The following is a 17,100-nucleotide window of genomic DNA, read 5'->3' on the forward strand; positions in this document are numbered from 1 at the left end:
CGTACATGCCAACCCCAAATACGGAGGATATACGAGGGGAGGGAGGCTGCTGGGCCTGCGGCTGATCCACTGGCCCTAACTGAGAAGGAGACAGCCGCCGCAACTCGCAAAGAAGTGGGCTTGGGGGAGCTCAAGTTCGGTTACACTGCCGCCAAAATGATTAGATACAAAGCAAGCAAGCAGCAAACAGGCCGTGGAACATGGAAAATGGAAAATGTCAGCCCCCCAACCGATCTCGATACCGCAAGGCTTCCTCTTTTTTGGTCGTTTGGGCTCCTTGCGCCGCAATTGCTGGGTCTCCTTTCCACTTCTTCTTCTTCTTCTTCTTCTTCTTCTTGTGATCTTTGCTTCCTTCATCCCTCATCCTTCATCATTTCCCAAGTGTGCGTCGTCACCTTTACATAAATGAACAACTCCATGACGAATCCCACCAAATCCACGACTCCACGCTGCCATCTTCAGTGCCACGTGCGAATGTAGCGCTTGGTTGTATAAGAAAACCGGCCCCTCCCAACCTGCCCGAAATAGCCAGGAAAGAACGAAAGCTCTCTTCCGAGCTCCGTCTTTTCGATGCCGTGGGCCAGTATTAAGAATTGGAGTGGTCACAATATGATGTTAGGTGGGCACGAGGTGGGCTTGAACCTGCGACTGCAGCGCATGCTGGGGCTCGTCATCGCCGCCGCCCTCATCGCGCTCCTACTCTCCTCCATCCTTATATCCGACGACCACCGGCCCTTTGGCTACGACATCGGTGTCTCGCGTCATAAGAATAGCAACCCGCCGGAGCAAGCGCTGCCCGCTGAAGACGGCAGTAAACGCCCCAAGTTTCTGCCCTGGGAGACGACAAGCAGCTTCCAGCCCATCTCTTTCCCCGATATTGGCGCCGTGACCGACGATGATCTGTGCCGCTCCTTCCCCAGCAGAAGCTGGCCAACCTGGTCCAGCCCGTGCTCAAGTTCGGCCATGGCGATCAGCCCGCCCGCGTCGAGTCGCAGCTCGCGAGCGTCTCGGCCTGCCTGCAGGACCTGCTCATCTTCTCCGACTATGAAGAGACCATTGCGGGACGCCAGGTCCACGACGTGCTCGCTACCACCCCGGCCTCGTACCGCGACAACAACCCCGACTTCATCAACTACCTAGCCCTACACAACCTCAACGAGAACGGCACAGCGTTCCAGCCCGGCGACCCGCGCCCTGAAATCAATGGCTGGATTATCGATAAATACAAATTTCTGCCCATAGTCGAACAGGCCTGGGCGCTGCGCCCCAACAAGCGCTGGTATTTCTTCTACGAGTCGGACACGTACGTGGTGTGGGACAACGTCTTTCGCATGCTGGAGAATCTCGACGCCGACACCCCCATGTACCTGGGCAGCCCCTCGCCTGGCCGCCACACCGACAAGGACGAGGTGACGTTTTTCGCCAATGGCGGGCCCGGTTATGCGCTCAGCCGCGGCGCCATGAAGAAGTTGCTTGCGCGCAAGGTTGGGAAGGACGGCGACTATGTCGAGGCCCCGCTGAGCCACCGTTGGCTTGAGCTGTTACGGCACGAGTGCTGCGGCGACTCGGTGATCGGATGGGCACTGTTCAACGCCGGGGTGACCCTCTCGGGGCTCTGGCCCACGTTCAGCCCCAACGCGCCGCATAACATACCCTTTGGCACCCGGCATTGGTGCCAGCCGATGATGACCATGCACAAGATGAAGCCTGAGTACATGGTCGATTTCTGGAAGTGGGAACACGTCAGCAGAAACCGTGATGTAAGACACCAATCTCAACTTTCCTCCCTGGGCGCATTTCCCGAGAGGAAAAAAGAGCTCTTTTGACTAATATTCGTTACAGAGACCTCTCCTATACCGAGACGCCTGGGAACACGAGCATGCCGAACAAGGTCCCGCGTCCAGGGAAATCGCCCTGGACTGGGACAACCGGGGCTGGGGCGAGTACTCGACGGCCATGTTCAAAGACTACAACGAATGCGCCAAGTTCTGCGCCGAGGACACAAGGTGCTTCCAGTGGTTATGGCACCTCGACACATGCCGTCTGGGCGAGGCCGCCATTGTGGGTGTGCCGCGCAGCCCCGAAGTCGAGAAGGAGGCGCCGACGCTGCCTGAAGGCCAAGCTTGGTCGGCAGAACAGAGCCGGTTCGTGTCCGGGTGGAACATGGACCGCATCGGGCGGTTCGGGCAGGAGCACAACTGCGATGTCGTCGAGTGGCTCCGGCCGAGCAACCAGAGGATGTTTTAATGTCGAAATGAAGCAGGGAGAAAACGAAGGAACGAGGAAACGGCCTAACTCTGTAACATTTCTGTACTACTGCTGTACCCTCCCATATACGACGCTCACGAGAGAAAGGATCTACTAGACTAACTACATTACTGATGATACCCTTTAATAAGAAAGATTAGACGTTGGTTTCAGCAACCCAAAAAACCTTAGATGCGTTTCTCATGATCGGGTGCATTAGTGTCAACCATGCAATGAATGACTCGGAATGGGCACAGCAATCAATGCATACGGGGACTACGGGTCTGTCTGTCTGTCTGGTATATCCAGCAACCTCTAAAGTCCGAATATTAGTGCGTCATGGACGGGACCCAGTCTGCCAGCGCATGTGCACCATTTACACCAAAAAATGAAACTGCCCCTCCCCCACTTTGGTCAACAGACACTTAAGATACAGGACGGCCGTCTCGTGAGGAACGGAACATCACGACAAATAAGACACGCACACAATGGCACCGAGCAGGGCGGCCGCGACGACGAAGAAGCCCTTCGAGTACTGCGAGGACTCGAAGCCGGCCTGGGACCCCGTCGCCTACCTCGCCGACGCCGAGCTCCACGAGCGGGCCGCCGCCTTCCTCGCCAAGGACGACTTCGCCTCGGCCATCGCCGTCTCCTTCAACCTGCCCCCGCGCGACGCCTACGTCTACCACGCCATCGTGTCCGTGACGCTGGCCCAGGTCCAGCACGTCATCGGCATGGGGGCCGCCAACGGGCTGCACACCTGGTACCGCCATCTGTCACCTCCCTCCTCCGCTTCGCCCGCGAACGACAACAACAAAAAGAACGATGATGCGGCGGCGGCGGAATCGGAAACACAGCAGAAGCAGCCGCCGGGGACAAAGGCGTTGGGGAAGCCCGCCGCGCCGCCCCCGAGACCGGACATAGACACCTACCTCTCCATCTTCAGCCCGACGACGGTGACGCCCAACGTCCTCAAGACGTTCGCCCTGAACGCCAAGAAGAACTCCCTGCGCGTCTCGATCGCGGCCCACCTGCTGGAGAAGCGTTACCTGCACCCGGCGCTGCCGAACCTCCAGATCCCGCGCCTCAAGAAGATCACCAGCCTGCCCGCGCCGAACCCGTACCTGACGTTCCTGGAGTGGGCGTGCCGGAATCTCGAGTGGGCCGGGCCCAGCCCGGAGTCCGAGGCCGTCCGCAGCGCCCACCATGTGCTCCCCGTGCTCATGCATCATTTCGGGTGCGTGTGCCCCTCGCATGAGGCCCTGGCCATCCTCAAGGAGGTCGCCGCCGGCCGCGACGTCCTCGACGTGGGGTCCGGCAACGGCTACTGGAGTTTCATGCTGCGGCAATACTGTTGCAGCAGCAGCTCTACCACCGCAACAGCCACCTCGAAAAAATCCAAAACGTCATCATCGTCAGCACCAGACCAGAAAGAACAAAGAATCATCCCCATAGACAACGCCCAAAGCGCCTGGCGCGCCAACTGGGTCTCGGACACCCTGGTGTCCGATGGCGTGGCGTACCTGCAGAAGCACCCCGAGAGCAAGGACGCCGTACTCCTGCTCGTGTACCCGATCGTAGGCGGCGGCGTCGCGGGCGGTGAGGAAGGGGGCTTCACGCGCAACCTGCTCCGGGCCTACCGGGGCGACACCCTCGCCGTCGCGGGGACCCAGAACCACAACGGCTACACCGGGTTCCGCGACCGCAGCATGGACGAGTTCATGGCCCAGGACCCCGCCCTCGCCGCCGAGTGGGTTAAGGTCGCCCAGGTGCCCCTGCCCAGCTTCCCGGGCAAGGACGAGGCTCTCTTCGTGTACCAGAGGGGCAGCCGGGCGCCGCCCAAGGACGACGGCGATGGTGGTGATAGCACCAAACAGGCTGCTACGAGTCAGTAGGTAAAATATTCGGTAATTGTAAAAGACACGTACTCCAACTATCACGAATATGAGGTAGACCACCACGGTGAGTGCATGCCGGTTCGTTTATCCCAACCAAAAGTGTGTGAAGTTGTAATGGATGGCGCAAGACTCGGCTTCCCACCCCCAAGCCATATATATATCCCTGATCCTAGGGCATGGCTTTCAGAAGCGCCCGTTTCCTGACGTTCCTTTCTAGCAGGTAATGTTTTAAGTTCGACGTGGCCTTCATATTCCATCCGTCTCAACTAAAACTCAACCCCAAGAGGCTTCGCAACACACGGAGCTGTTCGCAGTGCAATCTCGCCTATCAAGAACTAAGCTAAATTATTTATAATGAATCTGTCTAGGCTTCCAAGCTCGACTATGGACAACTGTCATTCGATTTCATTGTCGCCAAATCATAGAAAAGCATAACTGGCCAATGTCTTCTTCCCCCATATGAACCGATTTATCGCCCAGTAGAATGTCTACCAACTGCAATCATGACTGAATGCAAGTACTAGCAGCCTTGCACATACATGCCTCTGAAACCGTGCGACCATTCACCAACCACAAACAATGTCTGCAAACTGAATTCTCGTCTCATCCTTCATCCTGTTGCACCTGCCAATGCCAGTAAAAAAAAAAAAAACTTTAGTGGTAAGACGGAAGGGTGACAGAGTTGCCTTTACCTCTGAGGTGAGGGGGAGGCTATTGTCAACCTCGGGCACCTTGGGAACGGTGGTAGTAGCTGGCTTGAGCTTGGGGGTCTCGTCGTGGGAAAAGTCTGGCTTGGCCGCATTCAGCTCGGGAGAGTCGACCTGAGCTTCCTCTACCCCATCATTCTCTGGACTGGCAATGCAACGAACAGAGACTTCCTCTTCGAGTTTCTCGCGAATATGATCTGCGGGCTTGACCTCTGCGGGCTTCGTTGACTTGGGCTTCCAAACCTTTCGTAGATGAGGTGGGACTAGAGCATCAGCACTGGCCAAATCTGGGCCGACCTCGTGGATTTTGGCGTTGGCGTTGGCAAATGTGTTGATTTTCAAGTCATGGGACTCGATCTTAACCTCTGGCGAGACACCCTGCGCGACCTCGAAGACAGGGGAACGATCTTGGGGCATTCCGTCCTTGCTGCTCGGCGTGGCGGGCTGTTCAGGAGATTGGACTTCAATCCCTGCCATTTGATTGTCTCGTACATTGACTTTGGTCGGGGTTTGTTTTGCAACAGTATCAAAACGACTTTCTTGATTCTCGCTGAGTGCAGTGTTGGGGGTAACCAGTTCAGGAGGCGGGGGCACAAAGTTGGCAGCAAGTTGATCAGACTCCCAAACATCCTCGGCGACTTCGTGCTCGATCGACTTCCACCAAGCTACGCCCTTCTTGCGGAGATCCTCATCATCCAGTAAGAGCTCTACCTGCTTATCTTGAAGTTGCTGGATGACTGTGGCAGTATGTCAGTAGTTACACATATAAATGGCAGCATTCGGGGTTACAATGGGACTTACTCTCTAAGACCTTAGCGATAGCGGATTCCTGGTCGGGTCCCTCCTTACGGTAGCGCAGTGTTAGACCAATCGCGAGATATCGCGAGATTCGCGGAGGCGTTTGGTGATGAAGCTTGGAGCTATCCAACACACGACCAGGAGGGATATAGAAGAAGGGGAAAGAGCGGACGATTCGACCCATCACAGCCCTTGATGCTGCTGCCTCGGCCGGAATGATTTCTTCCTTCTGTATCATCCGGTCGTAGCGCTGCTCATCCCAGTCACGGCAACGCTGGGCCCAAATAAGATCAAGCCCTGCGTATCTGATGAGCAGATCGCCGAGAACCATGGTGGTCATGCGGCACTCGACAATACTGAAGATAACATGGCAGTCCAAGTCGGTAGGACTTGGATTGCTGAGGAACGTGCGAAACTCAGACCGAACATTCTGGCCAAACGTCGATGTATAGTATCCAGGCCAGGCCGGGAAGGATTCCTGGACAAGATGCTTGAGATGATTAATCTGGGATTGACGATTACCACCAAAGGCAGTTCCGAAGAAAGAGAGACGGTCCTCGACATTTTCAGAATTAGGAGGCAGGGTGCCAAGCTTGTTCCAGATCTTACCATACGTCTCAAGCATTTCTGGGTTCTTGCGGCTGCCGATGAGTTGTGTCCAAGTGTCCTTCTCCGCATCAAATGTGAAAGAATGATCATAGTGGTCTGGTAACATTCTTGATGTGAGCAGGGCATGAGTCTTGTTTGAGAGCTCGGTTCGCGCTCTACACTGCTCATCGTCAGGCATGGCAGGACCTGGGTGGGATTCTAGATCCTTTTTGATAGGATCGAACTTAGCGTTGTCGATGAAGGGGGAGTCCCAGCTAAGGATTTTCTCGGTGATAGTTCGCGAGAATATGCCACCACACTGTCGGGCCAAGAAGTCAATCGGCTTCTTGACAGCACGCGCTGCCCGGTCCTCGTTGAAGGATGGGTTGATCTGCCAACCAGCCGAAGTCAAGGAGGAAGTAACCACTGTGGCCTGAGCGCCTTCAACCATCACACTGCGAATTTGCTGGCTAGTGATGGCAACGTCATAGTCATCGAGATAGACATCCTGCTCCAAGGTGGTGCGACCAGATATGACCACGACTATCTGAAAGCCCATTTCGGCGGCAATGACGGATTTTCTACCAATCTCGTTTAGGAAACGCAGCTGGATCGTCTCGACATTGGGCTCAAACACAATGGGGATCTGTCCATTGACAAAACCAGGTTGCCCTGAGTTGCTGTTGTCCAAGGTGACTGCTGCGCCACTGACGACGCGGTGCTCGGGGCCATGTGTATAGGCAGATGGGTTCTGCTTCACGATGGCTTCAGTGTCACACTGAGACAGCCAGACCTGGAAACGGGGATCGGCCTGGACACCAGAGACCAGCGTCTTGATAGCCAAGAAGTCACTGATGTGCCAAGCTTCCTTCTCCGGACCAGCCTTCTCCCTGGGCACGGCAAGAAGACCGATGACAATTGTCTTGTTATCGATATCCGGAAGAGATCGAGTGACAAAAGTCGCATCAAGGACAGCACCATCGATAGATGCAGGTCGAGCCATAAACTCGGGCACATTAGGCACGAACTTGGGGGTAGAGGCTGCCATTGTGAGATGGTGACGTGAATCCTGGGGACTGCCAGTGATTGCTGACTTGACTGGGTAGTTTGATTAGGAAAATCAAAGACGTGAAATATTTGGGGAAGTGTGAAATAGATGTGCAGACAACCGAGTAAACAGGTTGGCTGCAACTCGATTGTAGTTGCTCTGAAAGGCACAACGCCGATGGAAGAAATCAGAACTGAGTAAATTCCCACGCCTCGTGAAGAGGTTAGAGTGGGTGTCCTACACACTGCAGGATATTGTGAAGACAATCTTTAGAGGGATTCTTGTGTGAGGGCACGGGGGTGTTGGGCGGTATGTTATGGTGTTTTCGAACAGGTGAAGGAGTAAAACGAAAATATGGTAATGAACGGAGCGTCAACCTCAAAATGTCAGGCGTGTCGTCGATGAAGATGATGCCTTCAATGCACCGTCTTGGCTTGGCCAGTAACTTCTATCAAGTCGAAGTTGTCGTCGAGGGATGTGGGTTGTGGTGCGAGGTTAGAAGATGTATCTTATACCGTTCAGCTAGGGCTGTCCAGCTCGAACTACCATATATCGTTCAACTCTTCACGTACAAGTTGCAAAGCGCGATGCTGAATTCTGCCTTAGGATCGAGTTCTTGTAAGGTAGGAATACATCTCACATGTACCTAATGTTTACATTGGTAGCAGGTACGCGTGCCTTCCTCAATCCTTTACTTCCTTCACTTTTCCAGCTTTGTTCACATCGGTAAGAACATTTGGCCGCGCGGTGTCAAATTTTGTCAACATTTTCCTCGCTCTTAACATTGTAACCTCTAGCTACAGCTTCATGATATGTTCCTGTGTATGCCAAAATATTAACCCAAGCGATATGCTTAGTGAAGGTATCATGCATTCCTCGGTAGATATTAGGTACAAAACATATCCCCTGCCTCTTGCCTGAATGAGTAAAAGGCTAGCAAAGATATCCTGAGTTTTATTGTGCCTCATATGTCGCTCAAGAGCTCGTCATATCTACCCTTTGGACTTCGTACATGGCATTACTAAAGGGTTTGGCCATCTGTTTGAGTCCTTAACACATGTCCTGCCGCAGAACACTGCACATTTTGCTGTATAGAGGTGGCTAACACAGTAATTACAGCGGAACTCGGAGGGCCCATGAGACGCTGAGTTCAAGCTCGCCAGACAACCCCCCCCACCTCTTTGCACTTGCGGTACGGTAAATATCAGTGGGTTCATATATTCAGGCCTATCAGCAGGCATGGTGATATTTGTTATGACCATCAAGAAAGGGGCGCCAGGAAGCAGGACGACTGTCAATGACTCGCCTAAACGAGCCCACTCACAGTTTCTTCATAGTTGCCCAGTAGTAGAACGAATATGTATGTATTAACCGTCGTCTTATGTTGTCCGTGATTGTCATTGGCGTCAATCAACACAGTTGAGACGACTGATGCTGGGTGAACTGACTGTAGCTTTCAAATACATTCCCAGCTATTCAATGATACCAGAGACACTGGGTCTTACCCTTTTCAATGTTTTTCATCCTATTCCGTTTAATTTAGCTTATTATTACTATTATTATGGTTATTATTATTATTATTACTGAATGCTTGCGGTCAGGAGAGGTTTATGTGTCCATCATTCGGGAAGACCTGACAACAGGGGTTTGTAATACAGGTACTGCGACCACATTTATGCGGTACAAATCAAAGGCAAGAAGACATGCAGGTCATAGCCGGGGCTTTCCCCCTCTAAAGAATATGTTCATACGACAGCATACAAGGACATTGGCTGGTCAGGAAAAATGTGACCGCAGTGTAACCCTCCTGTCCACTTGGAGACAGCCTAAATGACTGTATTGAATGACAGCACAAGTTGATACAATTGGAGATATAGATATACCACTCCAGTAAAAAGGCCTTGAGTGGTATTCTTTCACTATATTATTGCATCTTTTGGGATCCTAGGTAAAAAACTGTACTGGATTGGAGATGGCATTACAGTAATCCTTGGGCTTTCCTGAAACCGTGCTTATGATACGTCCAGCATCGACCGCTGGTTGTGAAGTCCCAATAATTCGACTGCATTTCAATGGTGTCGTGATACAAGTCTCCAGGGGTTATTGTAACTCCCTCGGGGAGGATATCATGCATACTGCCAGTACTATGAGTAGGAGTTGGTCGGGTAAGGGGTCCGTTGCTAGGAAGCTCCGGATGCTGTGCCCTCGCGATATGCATCTATACACCAAGGATCACGGGTCCGGCCGCACAGAGTCAGGTACACAAGGAGCCAAGTCGCCACTGACGACTCGGTCGGGTTGAAAGCCCGGCGGCTCTACTAAATGTGGGAAAAGCACAGGTACCTTATTGTCATCATCCACATTATTTGAACCTCCGTTCACACTCATGGTGGGGAGGGATGAGTCTAGAACAACTTGGACGTGGTATTTTCGCGAGTCAGTACCGCGATGACAATCTAGAGATGCAGTTGGGCTCTACCGATTTATGCCGTGTTTGTGATCGGCGGCCAAGGTTGAGTTGTCAGGGTTAGAGTTGCTGTCAGAATTTGCCATCGAGCTGTTGCCCGACGATCCTGGGTTTTGTAAGCAGATTCATGGGACCGCGGACCCATCCGTTCGATGGGGTACTCTTGTTGCAACCTCTGATCTCTCATATCATGTATCAGATACCGAAATCAGGGGTTGGAAGATGGCGGGTTCGTTACGGTATCCAGGAACGGGGGATCACGTTTCCTGCACCATAATTAGATGGTTCTCGAGATCAGAAGCTGTTCCAGGTTCCAGTATCAACCATACAAGCCTCGCCTAGGATAAGATAATGGCTGCGTCACAAAGCGAACAGAACATCTCTCTGTTCAAGAAGAGATCACGCAGAACACTAGGGTTCGAGAGAACCGGCCTATGAACAAGGCATTGATAATCATGTGTTGCCTGTCGAACGAGCCATTTTTCGGTCTTCGATTGAACGCTTATATAATTGAGGTCCCGTAATGCCATGACAGTAGCACGGCCTGAGCCGCTTAGAGGCTGCGAAGATATGTACATAGCGTGGCGAGTCTTCAGCTCAGATCTGCCCACCTCATCCACTGTTGTGCATCGTCCGAAGCTAATCAAATGAATGTTACGGAGTATGGCTCGCCAATATTTTCCAAAATCCCAGGGGCCAGGAAAACATCGAGATTACAGAAGTCTAAAGATGATTTATTGGGCTGCCCGCCCTGCCTTCGAGTCAACAAAGATGCGACAAGGTTACCCCGGCTCGGACTAGGCAAGCGAGGCTGTCGCTCTTCGTCCGTTCCGGGATCATCGTTGGGCAGAAATCGCGACAGGCCAACTCCGTCTGCCGGTGGGAGCGTCCTTAAGCGAACAAGTGACCTTGGGGGATGCCATGGCCTGCCTGCCTGTGCTAGTCACCAATTAGCCCGATAACCGTCTTCGTACTCCGTATAGTGTCCGCATCTAAGCTGATTAGCCTCGTTCAATCTGTGCTTCAGACGACTAGTCGGCCGGTCAGTTGGTATCTGCCACAGCAACAAGGATATTGCTGCCCCTCCAATAACCGAAGAAGGTGTCTTCATCCGAAGGGAAATGAAAATTTGGTCCCGTTGACTTCGGAAAATACATACCTACATCAGTAGGACGTAGGCATGTCTGAACTGTGGTGCGACGAGGTCCCCGCTGTGATGGGTGGGGGCGGACTAGCATAGCGAGAAAGAAGAAGAAAAAACGTTCCTGAGAAATGCCATCCTGACCCCTGTGTTCAATATACTTGGTATCGCCTCCTCCATGCCCGTGGCATCGGTCATTTGCCGGCTGGTACCTCGATTGTGAAGTATCATTGCCGCAGCTCAGGCATCAACCGCCATGAGTCAAATTGGAAAGAAAATTGTGTCGTTTCTCAGCAAACAAAGACGAAACGCCAACCGACTGACTGATTGTGTAACCGTGCCCATACTTTGGCTTTGGCGTAAGCAGCTCATTCACTCATTCATTGCCTGTCACACTGCGGATTGGGTTCCGGCGTCGAGGCCCAACCCAGGAGTCGAATACAGCCAGGGGAAGCAGACAACTGTGGTCCTGTAACGAATAGTCTTGAGACGAGCCGGCAAACCTCGCGTGCCCACTGGAGATGTTTTCACGCTCAAATATCAAAACAGGCAGGGGTAAAATCCAAATGTGCCATATCTACCAAACAAATATAAGTCTCGTGGCACTCAAACAGCCCATATGATTATGTAAACACGGGCTTTCTTTCGTGCCCCGGTCGGAGAGTAACGCCAAGCACGACTGCGTGCGCGCTCCGTGCCGCTCTGTGCGACCCAGCAGACGTTTTGCGCAAAAGCGAACGAACGTATGTAGATGGCACCAACCAACTGCAGGTAGTTGGAGAAGACCCTCTCCATCGTCGCCGTTTCTTGCCCTCCTGGCCTCCTCTCGTGATGGCTCGGCGGGTTCTACTCGTGTAGGGTCCTCTTTTCCCGAGGCCTAACATGCGGCTAAGAAAAAAGGTAACCTACGACAAGTAGATGTAGTCGGAAAACCTGGCGGGCTCTATTCAGGGACCAGGCAAGCCAGGAGGACGCGAAAGCCAGGGCGCCGATCCTCAATGGGAGTTGCAATAATGCCTAAAGAAGAAACACCAAGAGACAGGGTCTCGCAGCTTTAGTGCCCGGGATTTGGACAGGCTTAGCCCGGATCGATCCTTGCTGCTTAGGTTGCTATTCTGGAAGTGGAGGACGACGTCTCCAGAGACCCAAGACTTGAGAGAAAGTAGATGACACGAGCCTAGAGCGAGCGGGATTGACGCAACCACGCCTCCTGGCCTAGCTGGCCTCTCATTGCACGTCATCGCCCATGACCATTGCTTGCTTCCGGCCCCTCCTCCCTTCCCCTGAACCCCCCCTCCATCACCACCACCCATCTAGGTTGACACGGTCTAACTGCAGACTAGAAATGTTCCACGGCCGGCCTGCATGGGGTGTGGTATTGATATTGGGACTCAGGTATTTGCTACGGGCCATGGCTATGTATCTGGTATGTACGACACGACACACGGTTTGCAGGCGCCCCCACCTCGATTCAGGCAATGCAATGCCTCGCTGCAGGTTGCTACAACTGGTGAAAGGATAGAATTGTGCTGTGATTGTTGCCGTTGTTGATGCCGCTTTGCTATCGTCCACTGTATCTGCTACGCTCGCATCAACTTTCTCGCTATTATTAGAGGACAGACCCCCTCCGGAAGGATTCGCTCCTCCTTGTGCGGTTTCTTGCCCCAGTCCCGTCCCTCTTTCTCTTACTTCGCCCGTGAGAAGTGGCCTCGATATACATTCGCTAGGTTGAGGACACCACACTCACTTGCATTTCTCCTTCTGTGTCCCCTGATAACTATAACTACCGTTTCACTCATCGTCTCCTGTCCTTGTCTCAAATCATTGCTGCCAGTCCCCGGCATAACACACGAGCAAGGCATCCACGCGAGAAACCGTCCGTCGGCCCGTTCCCGTGGTTCATGTTCAGAAGGGTCGACGAGATCTGAGACGCCGTAATTTGACAGGAGTGCGGCTATAGGCTCCGGCCCTACCAGGCTTTCCACCACATTGTGTCATTCGCATTCGGCCTTGGGCAGCCTGCCAACACCATTGGTCTCGCCACCCACGAATGATATCGCCCATTCCGCCGCTTACAGCTTATTGTTATTACTACCTGCTGTGTTGTGTTGTCAGTTGACCTGCCAATTCTCGACTTCCCAAACAGCTCACTCCCTCGATCGGCCTGCTTTTCCGTCTACATATACATATACTACAACCCTGCTTGAACCGACCGGGCGGGAGCATCAGCAAGCGGCAGAAGCAGCAGCAATATCCTGCCAACCCCACTCCTGTGCTTTTGCGCCTGCGGCTGGGCAAAGAGAGGTTCTCGTGCCTATTAAGTGGCTCGCCCAACCTCACCGCTACCTGTCTGACTATCCATTCCATCCCGCTACCATACAGACGGTATACCTTGTGCATACGGCAAGCAGCACCCTGTGAACCAGCATCTGGGGGAAACGCTGCCAAGCGGCCTGTCACTACGCTTTTACCCCACGATACATTGCGCGCCGCCAGGACCCTTATCAACAAAAATCCGACTGGGCTCCCGGCCAAAGTTTCGGGATTGTACTCGCCAGAGACATTGCCAAAGTGTGTTCCCCTTGTCAAGGCTTTTGGTGTTTTCAGCTGCTAAACTATACGTGCAGCTTACATTGGTCACTGGCATTCCTACGCCAAGTAGGACTCCGGCTTCAATTGTGCGCCCAAAGAAGCCCCTGGCCCGTCTTTTTACGAGTCGAGAAGCTCCTGTGCGGATGAGAGACTCTGGCTCCTTCGCCCCCAATCCCAATCATCCGAAACCCCAATCCCAGGTTTCCAGACCCAGATAACGGCGACACACACTCGAATTTACCCATTGGCAATTGGCTTGCACCGACTCGTGCCCAATCCTTGCATTTCCAGACGTCCGTGCCGGCTAGGGCGACATACTACGTCAGCCCATCCCTAGCAGCTTTTTCCACCAGGCTTCTGCAAAGCCCATTCAAAAACCCATCCTCGAACCCCTCCCTCATCATTGAGGCCCAGCCTAGTGAATGTCAGCCAGCAAAAATCCGCAGCCAGCGCAAGCGGTCAATCAATCAATCATCATCACCATGACCGACCCTCGATACAGACAACCTTCGGGCCGGCGGTCGCCAACCTTCAATCCGGCCCGGGCCTCTCTACCCCATTCAATCGGATACGCAGCCCCCTGGTATGGCGGGGATATCCACGCTGTGCCTACTGCTCGCTACGACTCGAGCGTCCCGCGTGCCTCCGGCGAACATCGCGCGGCACCAGCCGCAACCATAACCACGTACAACGTGACAAAAGAACCGTTTCATAGAAGCTCTAGTGTTCGCGAACCGAGCCGGAACCGCCATCGCTCATCGACCATCGACGCCGGCAGCACAATTAAGCCAATTATAGTCACCACGAACCATACCCGCCCTCACAATACTTCGTCTCATACATCGTCGGGCTCTGGCAGGCCTTCCAGCCCTGGTCAAAACCCCTACCGTCCAAGCGACGAGACATACTATGCGCAACCTGCATCTTCCATCCGAGCGCGAAGCCAGCACCGCCATACGCAAAGCGCAACCCTGGACAACGATGAGCTCTACAGGCTAAGAGAGCGAGTAGGCGATGACAGACTTCGGGCCCCTCGGCTCGGTCCCAGTGACCAATACCGACCCCATAGTCGCCAGGGCGGGTATATCAGCCAGCCACGGATTAGCACCAGTACGGTAGAGGACAACTTCGAGTACACCAAGCCAAGTGACTTGGTAAGACATGATCTTGACCACGACGGCCCACGAAGCCGACAAGGACGCCGCGAGAGTTTTGATAGGGGCTATTACCGACCGTCAGTTACTGTCACCAGCGACATCGGACGCATAGACGGTCGGCGTGGGCCCCCGCCTCCTTCATCCGCCCTCGATCGCTATAATCGAGCGGCTGCAGCAGGCATTTACGATCGACCGTCCCTTACGATGCCTACTCCGCCTCAGGTCCCACCTTCTCCCATTCGGTCGAGCCATCTAGACACTGGCGAAAGCATCGCCACTGATCGTTCGCGGACCTCGCGGCCAAGGCCTGTTTCGCTCTATCAAGAATCCACTCCTCGACAGTCGTTGCCTGAGGAAATCTACCGTCCTCGAGATGATGAGCGCTCCCACAAGCCACGTCGCGAGAGAGGCGACGAAGGTTACCGTGACGATGCCGTTGCTGCACGTGGTTTTGGTCTCCGCCCGGAGTTCTTAGAGCAGACAGAGCATCGCCGTATAGTGGAACCGGAGCGTCCAATCTACGAAGAACGGCGTTCTCGGCGGGAACCCGAGATCCGGGAACCCAGACGTCGGTCAGATGAGTCTCTGGATCGTGCTCGTCCACATGAACGCAGGCCGTCCGAGCTCAAAGAACGCCCCTACCGCATAGAGGATGATCGAACCTCCGAGAGGAAAGACAGCAGAGATAGCGTACGAGGCGAGAAGGTGCGCGACAAGGTTGCTGCGGGACTGGGCGTGGCAGCAGCAGCTATTGGTCTCGGCGCAGCCGCCAACAAAGATAAGGACGACGGGAAGGACGGCAGGGGGTCTCCCAAGCGACGCAGCGGTTCCGATGAACCTATCGAAACATCAGGCTCCCGTGCTGCAGACCGTTACAAGCCCCGAGATAAAGAAATCGAACGTAGACCATCCCCTCAAACCCCCGCCGCCATCGAGCCGCGGCGGGAGGGTCGTAGAGACAGGGACGAGTCGGATTCACGCGAGCGTGAGCGTGAGCGTGAGCGAGAGAAGGAACGGGAGAGGGAAAAGGAACGGGAAAGGGAAAAGGAACGGGAGAGAGAAAAGGAACGGGAGAGGGAGAGGGAGCGTGACCGAGAGCGAAATCGGGAATACAGCAGACGAGATGCCGACCCTCGTCCTCTCGATGGCAGGGATGCGGTCAAAGAGAAGCCTGCTGCTATTGATGAACAAAGTTCCGCGACTTCCAAGCCGCGGCGCCAGCGCGCCTCCTCTGTGGCAGCTTTCGATCCAACTGATACCAAGGGCCTGATGGATCTCAAGGCTGAGTTAGCAGCCCGAGAGGGCGAAGGGAAGTCGACGGAAAAGGAACGACCTACCCCTGCTCCCAAATCCGATACTGTCGCATCATCCGGAACTGACCGGCAACGCCAGCCTTCGCGGGACCGATCTGAGTCTCGCAACCGGTCCGAGTCTCGCAACCGGTCCGAGTCTCGCAACCGGTCCGAGTCTCGTGGTCGGGAACTAGCTTTGACCGAATCTGAGCAAAAGCAGGTGCGAGTTGTGTCGCCCCCCCAGAGACAAGTCAGACCAGAAGCCTATCAAAGGTATCCTCAAGCAGCCCAAGGACTCGTTCCCAGAAGAGCCGCACCCGGTTCGGGAAGGAGTCGCTCCTCACAAGGGCGACAAGAGTAAGGCAGATGCCCCGCAAGGCGCTCGTTGGACGAAAATCAACAGGAAGCTAGTCAACCCTGAAGCCCTCACCATCGGCAAAGAAAGGTTTGAGGTCCGCGATGACTTCGTTATCGTCCTCCGCGTTTTGAGCAAGGAAGAAATCCAGCAATACGCAATTGCCACCAATCAACTGAGAGGTAAGCGGGCATTCCATATTCCATTACCGTGTTTTTATAGTAGCTGACAATCCGTATAGAAAAGCGAAGGCGCGAGTATGAGCGAGAGAACGGAGAAGACGACTATGATGACAAAGGTCGTGATCGAGGAGATGAGGAAGACCGAAGAAGACGCCGCGGTTACGAGGATGAAGAAGAAGACCGCAGGAGGCGCGATCCTGACCGTGAGCGTCATCGCCGCCACCGACGTGATGACGACGAGGCCTCGGAGCGACCCCGTGCCGCGCTGGAGTACGGAGACCATGACTCCCATCACCACTCCAGGTCCCACCGAGATAGGGACACCTCCAGTCTGGACGATAGAGACTCTAGACGCTAAATGACCTATCATATCGGACGGCTAGCCACTCGTCTAGTCTCTTGTGGCATGTTTTATGGTTATCATGTCGGATTTTTAAAGCCATTGTCGAGCGGTATAGTATTGAGTTATGTCGCCATGAACACTTTCAAGAGCTGTTACGCCTATCTGTTGGCAGTGGTGGATATATATGTATGAAAGAAGCTTAGGGAAGCTCAGGTTTTCTTGTATACCTATTAAGTACTAGGGAGTTTTGAATTTTATGATACCATTTTCTCTTCATAACGCTGC

At 53.8% G+C, this 17,100-nt stretch overlaps 4 protein-coding genes across 4 annotated transcripts; 3 read left to right on the top strand and 1 right to left on the bottom strand.

Moving 5' to 3' along the window:
- Positions 1 to 609: 609 nt before the first annotated feature.
- Positions 610 to 2,247, top strand: PG998_012482 (glycosyltransferase family 31; the record flags this gene model as incomplete). Its single annotated transcript, XM_066879298.1, has 3 exons — positions 610 to 885; positions 924 to 1,760; positions 1,843 to 2,247. The coding sequence occupies 3 exons, from the start codon at positions 610 to 612 to the stop codon at positions 2,245 to 2,247; spliced, it is 1,518 nt and encodes a 505-aa protein (XP_066725682.1).
- Positions 2,248 to 2,735: 488 nt separating this feature from the next.
- On the top strand, positions 2,736 to 4,142 carry PG998_012483 (uncharacterized protein; the record flags this gene model as incomplete). The annotated part of the gene is made up of 1 exon (XM_066879299.1): positions 2,736 to 4,142. The coding sequence occupies one exon, from the start codon at positions 2,736 to 2,738 to the stop codon at positions 4,140 to 4,142; it is 1,407 nt and encodes a 468-aa protein (XP_066725683.1).
- A 606-nt stretch (positions 4,143 to 4,748) lies between these two features.
- PG998_012484 (uncharacterized protein) lies at positions 4,749 to 7,286 on the bottom strand (the record flags this gene model as incomplete). Its single annotated transcript, XM_066879300.1, has 3 exons — positions 4,749 to 4,769; positions 4,838 to 5,589; positions 5,654 to 7,286. 3 exons carry the CDS (start codon positions 7,284 to 7,286, stop codon positions 4,749 to 4,751), a joined length of 2,406 nt encoding a protein of 801 aa, XP_066725684.1.
- A 6,682-nt stretch (positions 7,287 to 13,968) lies between these two features.
- On the top strand, positions 13,969 to 16,830 carry PG998_012485 (uncharacterized protein; the record flags this gene model as incomplete). The annotated part of the gene is made up of 3 exons (XM_066879301.1): positions 13,969 to 16,103; positions 16,156 to 16,472; positions 16,532 to 16,830. The coding sequence occupies 3 exons, from the start codon at positions 13,969 to 13,971 to the stop codon at positions 16,828 to 16,830; spliced, it is 2,751 nt and encodes a 916-aa protein (XP_066725685.1).
- Between the last annotated feature and the right edge of the window lie 270 nt (positions 16,831 to 17,100).

This window comes from Apiospora kogelbergensis, assembly GCF_038363985.1.
Source record: "Apiospora kogelbergensis strain CBS 113332 chromosome Unknown utg000008l_segment0_segment0, whole genome shotgun sequence".
NCBI lineage: Eukaryota > Fungi > Ascomycota > Sordariomycetes > Amphisphaeriales > Apiosporaceae > Apiospora > Apiospora kogelbergensis.